The sequence below is a fragment of the Mustela nivalis genome (genome assembly GCF_964662115.1).
Source record: "Mustela nivalis genome assembly, chromosome: 5".
NCBI classification, from domain to species: Eukaryota; Metazoa; Chordata; class Mammalia; order Carnivora; family Mustelidae; genus Mustela; species Mustela nivalis.
Window position 1 is genome coordinate 57,557,390 of NC_139024.1, and position 17,107 is coordinate 57,574,496.

The following is a 17,107-nucleotide window of genomic DNA, read 5'->3' on the forward strand; positions in this document are numbered from 1 at the left end:
AATTTTCTGTTGCCACCCCTCTTCAAAACAAATTCCCAATATATAACCCTAAAGAAGGAGATTTTAAAATCTTCCACAGCAATCTTCAACTGCTCTGCTAAGCTATCAGAGTTTTAGGTTGTCTCTCTATAAAAGCAGAACAACTTCTCTTTTATCTGTTTTATAGAACAGCTTCAGCGCATAGGATTTCATTTGAAAACAGATTCTGTTACCTAAAACAATTTCGAAAACCACTTTTTTAGGGGAAAAAAGGGAAGAAAGGCTAAGGTGCAAAATAAATATATAATTTGTCAAACTGTAATTATTCAATGCTACCATCGAAAACACATTAAAAAAAAAATAATCAAGGGTCTCACCTTTCCCCATTTGCTCCAAAAGGATTTGTCCTGTTTGGTTTAATTCTTCCAGTCTGGGGCTTCTTTCTGTCTGTTCTTTTTCCAATCCCTAGAAATAAAATTCGAATATAAGAATACTGCAAACTTTCTTCTCAAAGAATGAAATGTTCACACTATTGTAAGTTTCAGGGTTTGTGTCCCTCCCACATTCTCTTTCGGTGTTATAGTCAAAGTTGACATAGGAGAAATACTGTAAGACAAAACTATGCAATTCCAAGCTACCCTACAGAATACCAAAGCTGATTAAAATTCAAAAGACAAATTTAAACAAATAACATAAAAATTTGATTACTGAAAAAACTTTGATTACTTTTAAAAAGAAAAAAATTGTACAATTGTGAGTTCCTATCAAGAGGAAAGAATTAATTAAAAAAGGAGGAAACAATTAAAATTAGTGTTTTAGATCCAGGATATCTATTTGTATACATAACCTCAGTGTTTATGCCACACAATAAAAAATAACTGTTAAGTGAAATGAGCTGAATATTCTATGACAGAGATCACTGGGCTAAAATTAATTAACAAGAAAAATAGAAACATTTGAGCCTTGATATTATTTGTTGGTATCATATTAAATTTAGGATCTAATGTAAACTTCAACCACAAGCATAGTTCATACATAATTTTAAACTATGATAATATGCTTTGGGACCCAAACTAAAGCATTTTGTTCCTCAAGTTTGAAGAGTGGCTCTTAATTTTAATATTTATGTCTCTATGGTTTGATAGTCTCAATGTCCCTAATATCTCAAAGACAAGGAAGACAAAAGCTTTCCGGAATAGTAAGAAGGGTTGAACAAAATCATGAAGACATACAAACACGTGTACACATAAACAGTCGGTATTTGAAATTTCTCCCACTCCTCAATTCACAACTGATCAAATTAACTACGCAAACAGTGCCCATAAGAGCACAATCAAAACTTCTAAGGCAACCGTATCATTTCAACCAGACAACCCAGAGAAGAACCCCACTTCTAACTTCTGTGCATATAAGCACTATCCAATAAACTGTCCTACTTTGATCTGTATAACTTCAATGTGACTATTTTATAGTCAAAGATGAAGACATAACAAGAGATTCAAAGAAACACCACTTGTTTTGTTAAACGAAGTATCAATGCAAAAAGTCACCAAACTAGAGAAGTATTGCCTGTTCTGTGCAAACTGATTTGTGGTGATGACAGACTGAGTGAGGGAATCTCCCCCCGCCCCTCCGTGTGCCATCAGTTGGAACAAGGTAGTCCTTTACTAACACACAATTAAGCTGCTCTTTCCCCAATTTGCAAGAAAAATTAGAGATTAAAGTGATGGTGAACTTTTCTTCATTTTACATTTTTCCAACCCTCTCGGCATCTATCACTACTTGTCAAAAACAACAAAATAAGGGAACTTATAAATATGAAAGGAAAACATGGGAACTTCCAATCATGCCTCACACTAAAAAACACAGTCCTTATTCTTATCCCTTCGAATATTATAGTAAAAAAAAATCTAGGAGTAAAACTGTTTCTACATCACAGGATGGAATTTAACTTATTAATATTTTCTGGAACTTGTTCCATAAAGATCACTGTAATTTCCACATTCTCTGCCTTTGAGAATCTGGATGTTAAATGCTTATTAATCTCATCTATTGGTTTTTCAGCACTGTGAGAAGCCTACAAAATGATGCAACACAGCTCTTCCCCATACAGAGGGCTCAGATAATGGTGCTTCTAGGCTAACAGCCTCCCACATCCCCTTTTCCACAGCCATCACTCCCTCCTTCCATCAGCCAAGAACTTTGCTGAGTGCTGAAAATAGAGGGTTCAATGGGAAATTATCCTCACTTCTTCTAAGCACTCGCAGGCAGGCATAGAAACAAATAATGACATAAATGTAATAAGGGCTTTCACAGAGGTGTGGTCAAAGCAACATGGAAGTCCAAAGATGAACCACTTAAATCGTCCTAATGAGGCTAAAAGAAGCTTACTGGCTGGAGTGGAGGGCTTTTCAGCCACACAGCACAAAGGCTTAATAAGGGCCATTCTTAGCATGGAAAACAGCACGTGTGGTGAAGGCAGGGAAGTGAGCAAAGAGCAGGATTCGAGAGGGCTGAAGCTCTGGGTGCACATCAGGGCCATGTGAATTTCATCCCTGTTGCAGTGGGAAGCCATTAGTTAGCTGCCACCATGGAAGCCACCTGATCAGATTATTTTAGAAGCATCACTGGCCACAGAAGCCAAGGACTGTGAGAGTATAAGAAGAAAGGAAGGGTGAACCGTGGCAAATGCTGCAGAGGCAGCAGGTCGGAGGAGCAAACAAATCCATCCTTTGGATCTGGGAACCAACGGTCAACGGTACCCTCTAAATAAAAGCACTGATAATGCAAGGACAGGACAGGAGTCGGTCTGAACTTCTCACCCAAACATAAGTTGACCAGGGTCTGACTCCAAACCGCCTCTCCAACCTGAACTCTCTACTATCTTACACACACACCTGGCACTAAAAGAACAACAGCAAAAACGAGCACAATCCAGGTGTCCACTTCCATGCCTCTGCTCAGGGCACCCCTGCCAGCTGGGCCTTCTGGTCCCAGTGTGGTGCTACCTCACCCTCTGGACTTCCCCAGTGAAAACAGAGACCACCACAGCCTTGGGCTCCTCTCAGCCCCCATAGGAACACCACTTTCTGGCTTACATCCCTGATATTTACACACATCTCGTTTTGGAAATGTTCTCCAAAATCTTCACAAACTCGGTCACCGATGTAGACAAGACTACATACACACTTGCTCTAGGTGTCCAAACACTTCGTGAAAGGATGCACACACACCTAATGAACACCAAAGATTTAAGTCACTATAATCTCCTGTCACAATTTACAGTAACACGCATGAGATACAAAGTAGCAGAGTTAAGATCCTATATATTTTCACAGTGTTTATTTTTTTAAAATATGTCTCTTTCCTAAAGAAGGTATATTGAAGGGATTTTGAGATTTGAAATCATTTGTTGTATTCAGAGTGCAAAATATCTTCAGCATACACAAAGTCATAGACATTATTAGGGACTAGATTAAGGGAGACCTAATCAAGGTAAAAAATAATACTAATAACTGGATCACACCTTAGAACCATTCCGTCCTGCACATCTCAGAAGTTAGGGGGGAAGGGGCAAAAAAATCCCTCCCTCCACACAGGGATCTGATTGCCAGCCAGCTTGATTGATTCACAATTTACTACAATGTTCTAAAAGCTACCTTACAGCTACATTTATTTTACAGAAAGCCTTTGGATCCCATCACACCTTTATGTCAACAGCAAATCAAACCCTCAGTGAAATATTTTATTCACAAGGATATTTTTGTTTTATGTTTTACCTTCAACTTCTTTTTCATTTCTGAAGTTTCTTGCATCTTCTTATACCCTTTCATCTCTGCAGCCTGAATGGCAGTCTTTGATTTCAAAATGTAGTTCAACAGCTCTGTACTTACAGCATCAAACCTGATTTAAGATTCAGATGTTACTGTTTGTCATTCCTATTCTTCTATTGTTTCACTTGGCTCAAGAAACAGAGCCATCAAAACACCCACCAGGCACATGTTCAAAATATGCCTCCAAAAAAAAAAGACATCATAGACATAGAGTAACCAGGCAAAGTAAAATCACACATTTACATTAAAAGTTTGAAAAGAAGAATAATATTGTCACGTTAATAAATAATTTTTAAATAACTGAATAACTTTAAACTTTGTAAGAAATCATTTGCATTTGTATAAACTCCCTTGGATAATGGAAAATATTTGATTGGAAAATAAAAGGAAAAAGCAGGTACAGATATTCTTAAACTAATGTCTCCTTTAATTACACATAATTACTGAGTTCAGTGTATGCCAGGCACTGGACTGGGCTCTTGATATGAAGGTAACTCAGACACAATCCCAGCCTTCATGGTGCTTCCTGTCTCGTTGGAGTAATGGAAAGTACAGGTAAATCACAAGAGAACTCGCCAGGTGCTAATGCCAGGAATTCACCGTAATGGCTCCTAATTCAGTCAGGAAGGGATGGCTTCCTGGAGCACAACAGCGGTACTATGCCCGGGAGTTTTCCTTGCAAAGGGAGAACAAAGACAAGGAGGACCACACTGAGAACAGCAAGCAGCTAGGCGTGGCTGGAACAGTGAGCACTAGACAGGCAAGGACCACTGCCAGCATGGCAGAGAGCCACACCAACCCACTCCTGGAAGGCTCTGCAAGACAGATTAAGGAGTCTGGGCACAACCAAAGGGCAACACAGAGCAGGTGAAGGCTTGAAAACACAGGACTGGCATGACTGTGTTCATCCTCTAGAGCTCACTGTGCAGAAAAAATAAAGAGAGACAAGACCAGAGAGGAAAGCAGGCTGTGGTAGTCCCGGGACCCAGAACAGAGACGTGAGGATGGAAGGAAAAAGGGGACAAACCCGAAAAAGCCTGTGGAAACCACCATGAGCAGGGGCAAGAGGGGAGCACTCCCTGATCGCTGGCCACATACCAGGCCCTTTGCTAAGTGTTCTGTGTCTATGCTTAACTCAAGTAATCCTCACAACAACCCTGAGATGCCTAGACTATTATTATCCCTTTTAATGCCAGAGAAATGGAGCTCATGGACGTTTTAAATAATGGCCCCAGGCTCCAAAGCGATAGCTGGTAGAGCTCGGTGGGTCCTCCTCACCAGGACTCTACTCACAGGACTCCTCAAAACAACTGCTGGGGATTTTTAGGAACTTGAAGGTGAGCACAGGTTGTCTGGTTCTTTTGGGGAAAGACCTTCAAGTGTTTCTGGTGAATTATGACTATTTGGTTTTTACAGAGCGGCAATGGTCTCAGGTCATGTTAACAGAGATCCCCATCAGAGGAAAGAATTGTCCCTCCACAGCTTGAGCTGATAAAAACAGTCACCAGCAGCACCAAGAGAAGAGCAGGGGGGAAGTAAACTGCCATTTCTGAAGCAGGTTTTATAAATTGTACTGAGCTCTCATCTGCTCTGACAGCCCATTTTAAGACAAGCTAATAGTGGTTTCTACCGGAGACGGACAGCATTAAAGGGTCTGGAAAGCATGTCACACTTACGATGGTTAGGGAGACTTTACTCTGAAGGCCCACAGCAATGGGAATATGAAACCCCTCCCATACTGACGAGGCACCATACTGAAGAGAGCTGGTGGGACTCTATATCGCCCCAGAAAGCAGAATTAGCCCTCATGGGTAGTCATGAAGGGGAGGGACTTGGGCTCCCCGTAAAAATAACCTAATAATGAGATCTCACTGCCCTCTATCACAATACTGGACATACAAAAGCTTCTATTTGTCCAGGAATTAACTGCATCAATCAAATCATGGACTGGAAGACTATGGTACTCACAGTTGGTTGCCCAACCCACAGACACTCCCCTCCCCAACTTCCCTCTGTGGTCCAACTCCCCCAGAATGCAAATAAAGAGACCAAAGAAGCCAGACAGTCTCAGCCTCCCATGCACCCAAGCTGGGGGCAAGTGACTGAATCCTGGCCATTGAGACAGTGGGAAAAGTTAACCAATACCTTCTGGCAAGATCTTTCTCCCTGATTTGGAAAAAAAAAAAAAAAGTCAAATAAGGAAAAACTGCCCCTCCTAAATATATATCAGGTTCTAAAAGGATGCTCTTCCCAGTGCTCCAGCAGTGTCTTGGGAGCACCAGAGGACACGCATGATGGTGAAAGGCAACATCCTCGGAAAGGCCCTATGGTAGGAGGCTGAGCCCCACCATCGCATCCAAATGCCCTGTCTCCGGACTTCCTGTAAGAGAACCGATGTGAGAGAATTGATGACCTCATTGTTGAGGTCACCTTTGGTACAGGATTCTGTTGCCTGCAGCAGAAGGACTCTCTACAACAGGCCCATGTGTGAGATTTTATAGCTCTGCACCCTTAGTTTTTTACAACGTTCCCTGCTTCCAAATGCACCAAGTCAGCACCGGAGAGACACGGGGCCAGATCTACTAGGCCAAAAATAAACACTCAGGGAAGAAAAGACCTGTGGCAATATTCACATCAGGAGCTTCTTCTTCCTGTGCTGCCTCGACCTCAACAAGTAGTGTCCGCAGCCGCTGCCTGCACCTTGGGGGTCCTCCAGGCCCAGCAGGGAGAGGCTGGTAGGAGGCAGACACACAGCCTTATTATCAAAATGAAAAGCATCCAGTAAAATTGGAATCCCACTTCATCTAACAGAAGCTACATTGGGGAAATCATACCATTTTTATTCAGGCCCCAAATAATTCCCCATTTATCCCAGCACCAGGATTCTCCCATAGAAGGAAGAGACTAGAAGGGCTGATTTACAGCTCGGCTGCTCGGGGGCAGGTGAGGTCTGTTACCGGGGTGTCACACAGCCCAGCTCCACAGCGTAGCTGCCATATAGATGCTCAATTTCTATCAGATGAGATTAGTCCTTTTCTAAAGAGTCTGAGTTTCCTCTGAATCAATAAGACTAAAAAAAAAAAAAAAAAAAAAAAGACATTTTATGTCAAAGATGGATCTTTAAGCCAAGCCTAAAGAATGTGTTCATGAATCTAACAAAAGAATTGAAAAAGGAGGAAAATGTGAAAAAAAAAAATGAGGGGAAAAAAGGAGACTACAAAGGAATGACTTCCCTGCATTTAGTATTTTTTGGCAAGAGGAGGAAAGGGAAGTACAAAGAATAAGGAGATCTTTCTAAAGAAAAACCGCCAGGGTCCTCACAGTGAAAGAAAGAAGGAACAGGCAATCACGGGCAATCCTAGCCTCCCAAGGTAGACACGGGAAATGAAGAAGCAAGGGTTCTGTCACACAGTTTTCCAGACTGAACCCAGGATAAATACGATCACCTGAGACATTCAGATGCTTAGCCAGCACGGAGGGGAGCAGTCAGAAGCCTCAGGGGTAGTGAGAGGTTCAGCAACTGAGTTTCCATAATAATAATTACATCTAAATTTGCATAGAATTAGTGATGAGTACACATGATGTGCCCTAGTGCATTTGGAAAATGTCTCTATCCCTTCTCACTTTTTCTTAGCTTCGACATCCACAGGAGTCTGTCTCTTCTTTGGGGGAGGGGGCGGCGGCAGTTCTTGCTTAGATCTTTTCGTAGTTACTTGTTCTCTTACGCGGACCGTCTCCAAAAGATCCTTCTGAGGAATCTGGGACATCCCCAGTTTTGCCACAGCCTGAGTCACCTGAAGGATAAATCAGCCAGACATTTTACTGTGTTGTCACAGCTTTACTGGACTGTAATTCACACGCTGTCCCGTTCTCCCTTCAACAGTACGCTGTTCGGTAGTTACCGTATGTTCAGAACTGTGCGAGCATTCCCCACCTTCTCACTGAGGAATAGTTTTATCATTTCCCCAAAAGAAACTCCATAGCCATTAACAGTCCACCCTGCCCATCCACCTCTCCCCCCAGGCCCTGCTGATGACTAACCTCTTTTATTATCTCTATGGATTTGCCTATTTGGGGTGTTTCACATAGAGAGAGTTATAGTGCATTCAATCTTGTGACCAGCTTCTTGTGGTTATCATAATATTTTCTTTCTAACATTTTATTTATTTATTTGCCAGAGAGGGAGAATGAACACAAGGAGGGGGAACGGAAGGCAGAAGGAGAAGCAGGCTTCCCACTGAGCAAGGAGCCCGATGCGGGGCGCAATCCCAGGACCCTGGGATCATGACCTGGGATCATGACCTGAGCCAAAGGCAGACACTTAACCGAAGGAGCCACCCAAGCGTCCCTTGCATAATATTTTCAAGGTTCATTCACACTGTAGCATGTGTCAGTACTTCATGATTTTAACCCTCAAATAATATTCCATTGCATGGATATACCACCTTCATTTATCCATCCTTCTATGGATGGGACATTAAGCTGATGCACTTCTGCGCTATTATAAACAATAATGCTATGAATATCCATGTACAAACCAAAGTTGTATATTTTATCAAATCACTAGTATATATTTTTAAATTAATAAGATTAAGATTTAAAGATGATTTAATGGATTCATGTCTAAGCAGTATCAGTTTACTAAGAGTTAACTTACTGGATATTAGATTTTCTGACGATCTATTAAAATTTACTTCAAAAAACGAAAGATTTTTCACAAGTCAATTTCTCAATTTTATAGTAAGCCAGGTATAAGGAATCTACTTTTTAGTTTGCAGTTTATCTACTATTCTTTTATTTCTAAATACTAAAATACTAAAATTTCTAAAAACTAAAACTAAACTGAACATTTAATTTTTACTTCATGGCACAACATACAATCCAAAGCAAAAGGTACCTGGTTGGAGGAATCTTCGAGTCTCTGAACCAAAGAATCCCATCTCTGAGTTAGTTCCTCTGAGTCACTGTTGATCTTCTTGGATGCCCTGGGATTATCAAGTAATTGACCCACATCCTGGCCAATCTCACTTAGCTGATCCAATGCTTGACGTTTCATTTCCATGTCTTCCTTCAAAATCTAGTATTTGAAATATTTATTAGAAGACTCCCTCTTAAAAGGACTCTATATTTCTGCCCCCTCATCAGGAAATGCAAACATACATTTTATAGTAAAATTTACTTGCTATGCAGTTCACTAATGTTAAAATCTAAGATTCCCGGTTCTGGATCATTACATGGCAGTGTTCTAGTGCTGCATAAGGATCCATAACCTGTATTCACTAAACCACGTTAACCAATGACAGAAAACACTAAAATGTCACAGGCTTATAGCCCAGATGTTGACAGCAACACCACTTACAGCCAGTCGTCGAATGCTGACACTTAGTTCCTTTTGGTCTTTGAAGTTGCTCGTCTGGACTTTATTTAAAGCCTCTTCTTTTTCAGTTAGCCAAGCTTTCAACAAGCACTACAAATAATCACAAAAGTCAGAATTATATTTGGAGAATCGTTTGGTTATTCAATTCAATAGAGTTCCCAAGTCTCTAATTTTCATGCTAGTTGAGGCTTCACTCCACCTAGGGTAGGAAAGACTTCAAACACCCAATCTTGAGACATGCATGGCCTAGAAATACATCTTTCTTTAAGATATTATCCTTCTTAGATTTGCAACAGATCAATCTGACGTTAGCCCCCACATCTGGGTAATTAAGCCTAATTCTCAGGGAGGTAGGTGGAACTAAAAGGCTAAAATCCAATTACTATCCAAATCTCCAAAGGAATCACCTTATAACTCTCAAGAGGCAGGACAAAACTTAGGAACTGTCCTCACCCAGCACAGCATTTTAGGGAGGAGAGAGAGATAAGCTATTATATGTCTAAAATTACTTGGTTAGTTAATGAGAGAAACAGATCAAAGACCCACACCCCAAAGCCAATGGTTTTTCCACAGCATCATTCAAGAAAATCACAGTAATGCTCCACGTTCAACAGCAATTGTGATTAGAAGAGAAAATTTAAGGATAGTCCAAAGCCAACATAAAGACATTTAAACTGCATTGGCCAACATGAAGAAGATGTTCAGTAATGCAGAAAGAGAAACTTGAAAGAGAGATGGAAAACCACATGGCTGCTTTGGGATAATTCTTCCCACAATACAATTATATGTAGCAGAAGCTCTTTTCTATATAGTTGAAGGAAAAAGTCTTGGTTCTGTGTTAGTAGTAGAATCAATTCTTTCTCTAACTATTTTATTTATTTTCCTCTATATTCCACACACACACACACACACAAATGAACATTAGGAAATTAAATATAGTAAAGGGGTAAGATATGCACATAAGTTAACTATGGCAAAATTAAGTGCAGATACTACTATATATATGTATATATTGTATGTATATGTATGTATGTATGTATATGTATGTATATGGTTTTTATTACCAAATTAAAAAGTATATATACATATATATAGCTTATTTTATATTTCTAATATATAATATTTATATAATATAAATATAATATTATATAATTGTGTCTGCACTATATTTTAATTTGGGAATTAAATACACACACACACACACATTAAATGTCATACAGTTCCAAAGAAGAAGAGATGACTTCTAGTTTTAGGATAGTGGGGGAGGGAGAGGTAGTTTATAGACAACAGCATTCCTTGAGGAAGAGGAGAGCTCAAAAATGAAAAAAAAATGGTAAAATGACATTCCCTAGCAGATACCACCCCTTAAGTGAAAACAGAGAAGCCAGAAAACAAACAGAATACATTCACTCTTTCAAAAAACACAAAAACAAAAGAATGCAAACCATGAGGAAGCTACAATGTGCCGTGCATTGGGAAAAGAACAGTGAAAAAGAACCAGCACTACTCTCATGGCACTGACAGTCTAAGAATGGGCTACAAACTGGGAAATCAGGGTTTGCACCTGGGGACATGGAAGGATGGAGGGAAAACTGAAGTTGGAAAGGTAGGCTGAAGTTCTTTATAGAATACCCTGCATGCCACACTTACACTTGGCCTGTCCTGCATAAGTATGGAACGAATTCTCGAGCCCATTTCTAACTGTTGCAAAGCCTCTATAACCAAGTAAAAGATAGTTTCCTTAAAGATTTTTTAACTCAGATTCAGGTTATTTAGTCTCACCATGCAAAAGCAAGTTATCTGTATATTAAGTACCAACGTTGGTTCCAATTCTACATCTTAACAAGATTCTCCATCCCTAACACTAGCAGAAAGCCACTCAGAGGTTAGTTTTAAATCTAAATACAGATGGCCAAACTACTAGTCATTCCCTATTTTTAAAAATTTTTATTACCAAATTAAAAAGTATTTCTGAATTTTAAATTATTTTACTTAGTATAAGAGGAACACAATGGTTTTCTCTAGCCATCAATGTGTCCTACTGTCATTACTGAAGTGAAATTTAATTATTCTCTGTGACTCTTTAGTCTGAATACAAGGGCTCAAGTAAACATAAACATTTATATAGTGAAACGAAAATATGTCAGAAGTCAGAATAAGATCCATCAAAGGATTCTTAATAAGAAAATTCTGGCCAAAGACTGGGGGCAGGAGGTAGTGATTAACAATTTATACTGAGAAAATTTTGCAACCTACTTTTTAAGATGTTCTCTCTGCCACCATATTTAGTAAACCACAAAACACCACACACTTGTTTTTATCCCTTGAAAAGAATATACTCGCTTTTTGTGGATGGAAATGAAATGCATGTAAAAGAATCTAAATGGACACTGAAATGTGGGAATAAAGTATCTGCTTATTTTCTAAAACCACAATGTCTGACATTTTGGGAGAAAAGTTTTGCTTATTTGTATTCTGTTTTGATGGTTGCTCTTCTGGAAGGATGGAGGGTGGGCAAAGGGGCACACTTCTGACTGAAAACTTCAGTGGCAGCTTTTTATTTATCAGAGCCAAAAGTTCATTTGCCATAGTAATTCTTAATGGAAAAAAAAGAGTATTAACCCAGTATTAAATGATGGTGTTGCTAAATAATATTTTCCTGTTAATTTCAGTAGTTTATCTTGGTTAAAAATCAAGAAAAACTGTGATTTAAAATTCATAAAACATTGAGTGGATTCATTTATGAATTATTTACTGAGCTAAATGTGCTAGGCACTACTATGTTGATAAAAATTCACACACAATATCCAACACAAATACAATAAGAAATCATAATCATGAAAGTAGAATGTCTACATAATAACATAACAAACACATCAAATTAAGTGTTACTACCATGAAGCCATATAATATGATTTCTATGAATAAGTTACTTGATTGGTTATAAAATGCACAGAAATCTGATTTTGAAAATAATAAATATTGTGTATTTTCATTTCAAAGGAAAGTAAACAAGATAAGTTTATCATAATACCATCATTAAATATAGGTTACTTTTCACCATCTGTCACACCCATTATGGCTAACAGTTTCATACCTGTTCTTCTAATAATTCCTGCCACAACATATTGATTTCTTGTAACCTATTCCAACGTTCCTCGGTCCAACGGCACACTGCTGTCCAGCGTTCACCAAGTTTCTAGTAAAGGAAGAAACCATCCTTTGTCAATAGAATCTTAAAAGATAGTTACAATGATCCTTAAAGAAATTAATGACATCCATTGCTCTTTACTACAGAGTAACAATTTATAAAAAATATTTTTAATAAAAATTGCTTTAAAATAGTACAGATGAATCCTATAAATTTATAGATGAGAAAAACTAATTTCCAAAGAACTTAACTGTTTTGTATTACATAGTTAGAAAGTGGTACAGTGAGAACTCTGTTCTTTAACTTTTGACTCCAAATTCCTGCTCTTTCTGTATCAGTGGTTTTTATATGATAATTTGACATTTTTCACATACCTTCAGAACAGAGCATACATATCTACTTTTTGTGCTTCAAATTTTTCAGGCTGTAATTATCTTTTCAAAAAAATTCATTACATCAATTAACCACCTTTTACATGCCAAGAAAATTTTCATGTGGAATACCAAAAAGGAAAAAAAAAAAAAATTTAACCTTATAAAAACTGTTTTGAGTTTCTGTAAGATTTTTTAAAATGCTCAATTGATTTGTTCTGTTTATAGTACACAAAAATCAGGAACAGAATCTTAGGAGTATCAGCAATGCTAAATGAATAAATTCGACTGTTTAAAAATCATTTTTTATGATGACTTTTCCAACACATTATTTTATTACCACTTTCTAAATAATGATTAACAAATGTTACATTTAATTTCCACATTACTTACATGTTCAAGGAATTATTTAATTTCATATTATATTACTTCAATATTTAATACCGGGGTAAGCTTTGTAGAAAGCAAAGAGTAGAGAAGTTAGAGCCAAAAGACAGGACTCCAGTCTTGGCATGAAAATTCATTGCCTACTTAAATCTCAGTGGCATCACATGAATCTCCATCCCCTCACTGTTAAATAGGGAAGATATGAATGGGTGCCTAGCTCTCAGGTTACTGTAATAAGTAATGTTCCACCAAAAAGTCACAGAACCACCGGCCAACTTTAAATGTTATAAAAGAAAAAGAATTTCAAATGATAAGATTGTAGTCTGAAAGTGATTGAAAAACATTTGGCATCACCATATTGGGTAATCCAAATACTGTTCAAACAAAATAGCAAAAAATCTCTAATTAAAGACTTGTAAAGATACACTATATAGCCTTTGTGCAAAAAGCAGCTATTTTGGGGTTCCCAAAACGGTTGTTGAAATTCATGCACTGATCTCCTGAAGAAGCAGGGATATTTAACCCTGCAAAGCTGTCTCAAACTTCAACAGGCATATAAGTACAGATCCACTGGCCCCACTCCCAGGGATTCAGGTCTGTGTGGAGCCCGGGAATCCACATTTTAACAAAGTCCTCAAGCTGTGTCCATTTTGCAGGAGGAAGCTGGGGACCACAAGCAGCCCTGCCCGTCCACCCCCCAAGGGCAAGAAGAAAGTAAAGATCCTGAGTACCCCTATTGAACCCACAGCTAGGGGAACCCAACTGGGAAGTTCAAACTAAAGGTTAGCATCTCCTCTAAATGAACAGTGAGACAGGACCTGAAGAACAGGGGTGCCAAATCAGGGTTTCAGACCACAGGGTCCTTGAGAATAGCCCACCTCCAGGGTCCATACCTGTAACTGATCTTCAAGAACAGCAGTGGCGCTCTCACCACTATTTTCATCAACAATCACCACCATGTGTGTTAGTGAATTTACCTTCACCTGTTCAGCCTCAAGATCATTTTGCAAACGCTAGGGAAAAAAATTAAGATACACCATTATTTCTACTCTCTTCACATTTACCTATTTAAAATCCACTCACCTGCCAAGAGTAATTAAGGACACTTAATGAGGCATCGTGTTTAAACTTCCCGTCATTACTCTAAGTGTTCTACTAATGAAACAAGCCCCTTAACATTTTTACATTTCATCATCATGAACCAAAGCAGGTTGAAAAATGTAGTGCCATAACAGATCGTAGAGGGGATATCACCACTCTTAATAAAAGTTCTGGCAAGAAAAAAAAAAAAAGTGGAACCCAGGGCTTGAGTGAATACAAAAAAAATTAAGGTAAGAACATAGAATTCCTAAGACAAAAAATAATAATAATAATACAGAGTCAGATCACTTTAGTGCAGCATAACGTAAGGTGAGAGGTACTAGAATGGGATCTGAAAGTCAGAGGCCACTCCGATTAGCTATGCAGGAAAGCAATTCAGGATATACAGACCCCTTCCACTCTCCTCTTTTGCATGGGAAAAGCATGATAGGTTATTCGACTTTTCCATGTAGGTAATTTATTTAAATGCTACCAACAGTGTTGTCAAATGCCTCGAGTCATGTTTAATGTACCCTTAAGGTTTTATCTATCAGTTATCTAGATATTCCACTAAAAAATAAAACTCTTCAATTTGCAGAGAAGTTCTTTTACTCTTCCTTTCCCTGACTATGAAAAGTTATCTTCTAAATTTGTGACCAGATTATATTGTCTACCAAATTTCGATTCCTTGTCTGGTGCCTGATACTCTCCTCTATCACAGAAGAAACATAGCTTTCGTTAAAGGATTAGGTCCAGATAAATCTGAGGGTTTGCCTCATTCCCCACACCCTGCATTAATTCCAATACACTAGAGTCCTTGGCCACTCAGAGGTCCAAAACAAAAACCCTTAAGAGCCTTAGGAACACTAAGTCCTTTCATAAGAAAACTACACAGACTTATGTAAAATTGTACCTGCACTGTCATCCCTGGCTTAGGGTTTAGAAAAGCCACACACTCTGTGTGTTTCTATCACTGAATAAAAGAGAACACTGAAGAAGTATCCCATCTCTGCACGAATCACAGAAGCCCCTGAGAAGGCTAAGTGCTGCCTTTTCATATATGATAAGATATAAAAGAAATATGAGCCAGATTTACTTTATGATCTTCCAGCAGCTTTTGTAGGGATTTTAAATCATCATCCAGGGGGCAAGTTTCCATCTTTTGAATGCGTTCTTCTGTGAGCGTTAACCAGGCGGACAGCTGCTGCAACTGCTTCTTTTGTAGCTCCATCAATACATCGTGCAGCCTGGCCGGGGACAAACACACGTCAGCCCCACTCCTTTTCCCCTTTGCAAAAGCCAAACACATGCTCCAGGCACCAAAGAAATGGGGCAAGGGAATGCAGTCTTGTCTAACCATTGGAAGTACCATTCAGTCTTTAAATATAGAAACAAGCACAAAAACTTTTACTTTCTTCCTAAATGGAGTCAATTAAATGGAGCTGAAGGATGCAAATCACAGCCCCCCTCTATTCATATCAGAATCATTGTTTCTTCAATCCGGAATTCCTGCTTATTAAATAGGCGGAAATTGCAACGGAATGCAGCTTGCTCCTTATTACACAATACATGAAATAAAATGAACCATGGGAAAAAGAAACTACTCTAAAAAAATGTTACATGATGGGATTGTAGATAAATACGACATAGTCCTGTCTTCAGATAGAGTTCATGGCTGGCTGATTTTAATGCCATGAAGAGATAACTGTCTCTTCAGATGAAATGTCTTCTCCTTTTTTGCTCATTTCTGTATTCCCAATCGTTACCTTCTCATTTGGTTAACACATCAAAGAGGAAACAAACATCACACAAAATCCCAATAACGTTATAAAAGGAAAAGTGCAACTTTTACAAGGCAAGTTCTGAAATTATCTTGTCTTCACAGACATGCAGGCTTTAACCGAGCTAAACTGAGCAATGCAGCCGATGGGATAAAGTGTTAGTTTCTTTGCTTCCACTCACCGGGACTGTCTGTCCATACTATCCACCCTAAGTGCCTCCCATCTAGCATTTAGCAGGGTCATTTGTTCCTGAATCTCAAATTCCTCTTCATCTGACAGAGTTCCTTGTGTTATCAGCTGGTTTCCTGCCTGTAGGACACTCCCCACACTGCTCTGGTGTGCTGTCAGCTCCATCATAAAAGCCTAGAAAGGTACATCATTATGATTTGTGAGCTGCTCATTGAAGAAAAAAAAAATCTTAATAAATTGTTAATGCCTAATATCAGTGCTGCAGAAAAAAGTAGCCATGCAGAGTATAAATAAAGTAGACTTTGATCCAATGTTTGAAGCGCTGAGTATCGGAAATAAGCAGCTGGCTTAAGTAAAAAGGGGAACAGATCAAAGAGGACAACGTTACATCTGATAATACCAGCTGTTTTTAAATAAATGCTGGTTACGCTACTGATTGTGAACATGGAATTATGAGACAATAGAATAAGTAAAACGCCATGCTCACCCAAGAGGACCTGCTTCAGGAAGATTACCGTTTCTATTATTTTCAAATCAAAATAGCAAATAAAACCCATCTCTTAATACACCAACACTTCAAAAAAAAAAAAAAACAAAACCTACTTAATCAAAAGAAATCTCCATATAATCAAATCGTTACACTACGAAGATATATAGTCTCAAAACAATAGGAAATTTTCATTATATAAAATTATACGGGAACACTGGATAGGATACTTGCTTAATTATCTGATAAATGAAAATAGTCGCTTTCTAGGGGGCCCTCAAAACCTAAAGATTTGGTGTATCGATGAGCCATACGGTATTTTAATAATATAACTCTTAACTTCAGAAACAAGCAGTACAACACATAAATTTTTGTCTGTGGCTCCACAGAACATACAAGCCATATGAGACTAAAATCTGAAATCTAATTCCAATGCACAGTTACTCACGCACACCAATTTTAAAACCAAGTC

General features: G+C 38.6%; 1 protein-coding gene across 4 annotated transcripts in view; it reads right to left on the reverse strand.

Moving 5' to 3' along the window:
• The window catches only part of UTRN (utrophin), a 507,070-nt gene that overhangs the window by 358,716 nt on the left and 131,247 nt on the right, over positions 1 to 17,107 (reverse strand). For all 4 annotated transcript variants that reach the window (XM_082730779.1, XM_082730780.1, XM_082730777.1 and 1 more), the window contains 9 exons: positions 16,141 to 16,322; positions 15,275 to 15,425; positions 13,992 to 14,111; positions 12,287 to 12,388; positions 9,172 to 9,279; positions 8,710 to 8,889; positions 7,437 to 7,606; positions 3,759 to 3,882; positions 357 to 444 (listed from right to left, as the gene is read on the reverse strand). In XM_082730779.1, the coding sequence (XP_082586905.1) occupies positions 357 to 444; positions 3,759 to 3,882; positions 7,437 to 7,606; positions 8,710 to 8,889; positions 9,172 to 9,279; positions 12,287 to 12,388; positions 13,992 to 14,111; positions 15,275 to 15,425; positions 16,141 to 16,322 (1,225 nt within the window). The remainder of the gene's footprint in view (positions 1 to 356; positions 445 to 3,758; positions 3,883 to 7,436; positions 7,607 to 8,709; positions 8,890 to 9,171; positions 9,280 to 12,286; positions 12,389 to 13,991; positions 14,112 to 15,274; positions 15,426 to 16,140; positions 16,323 to 17,107) is intronic.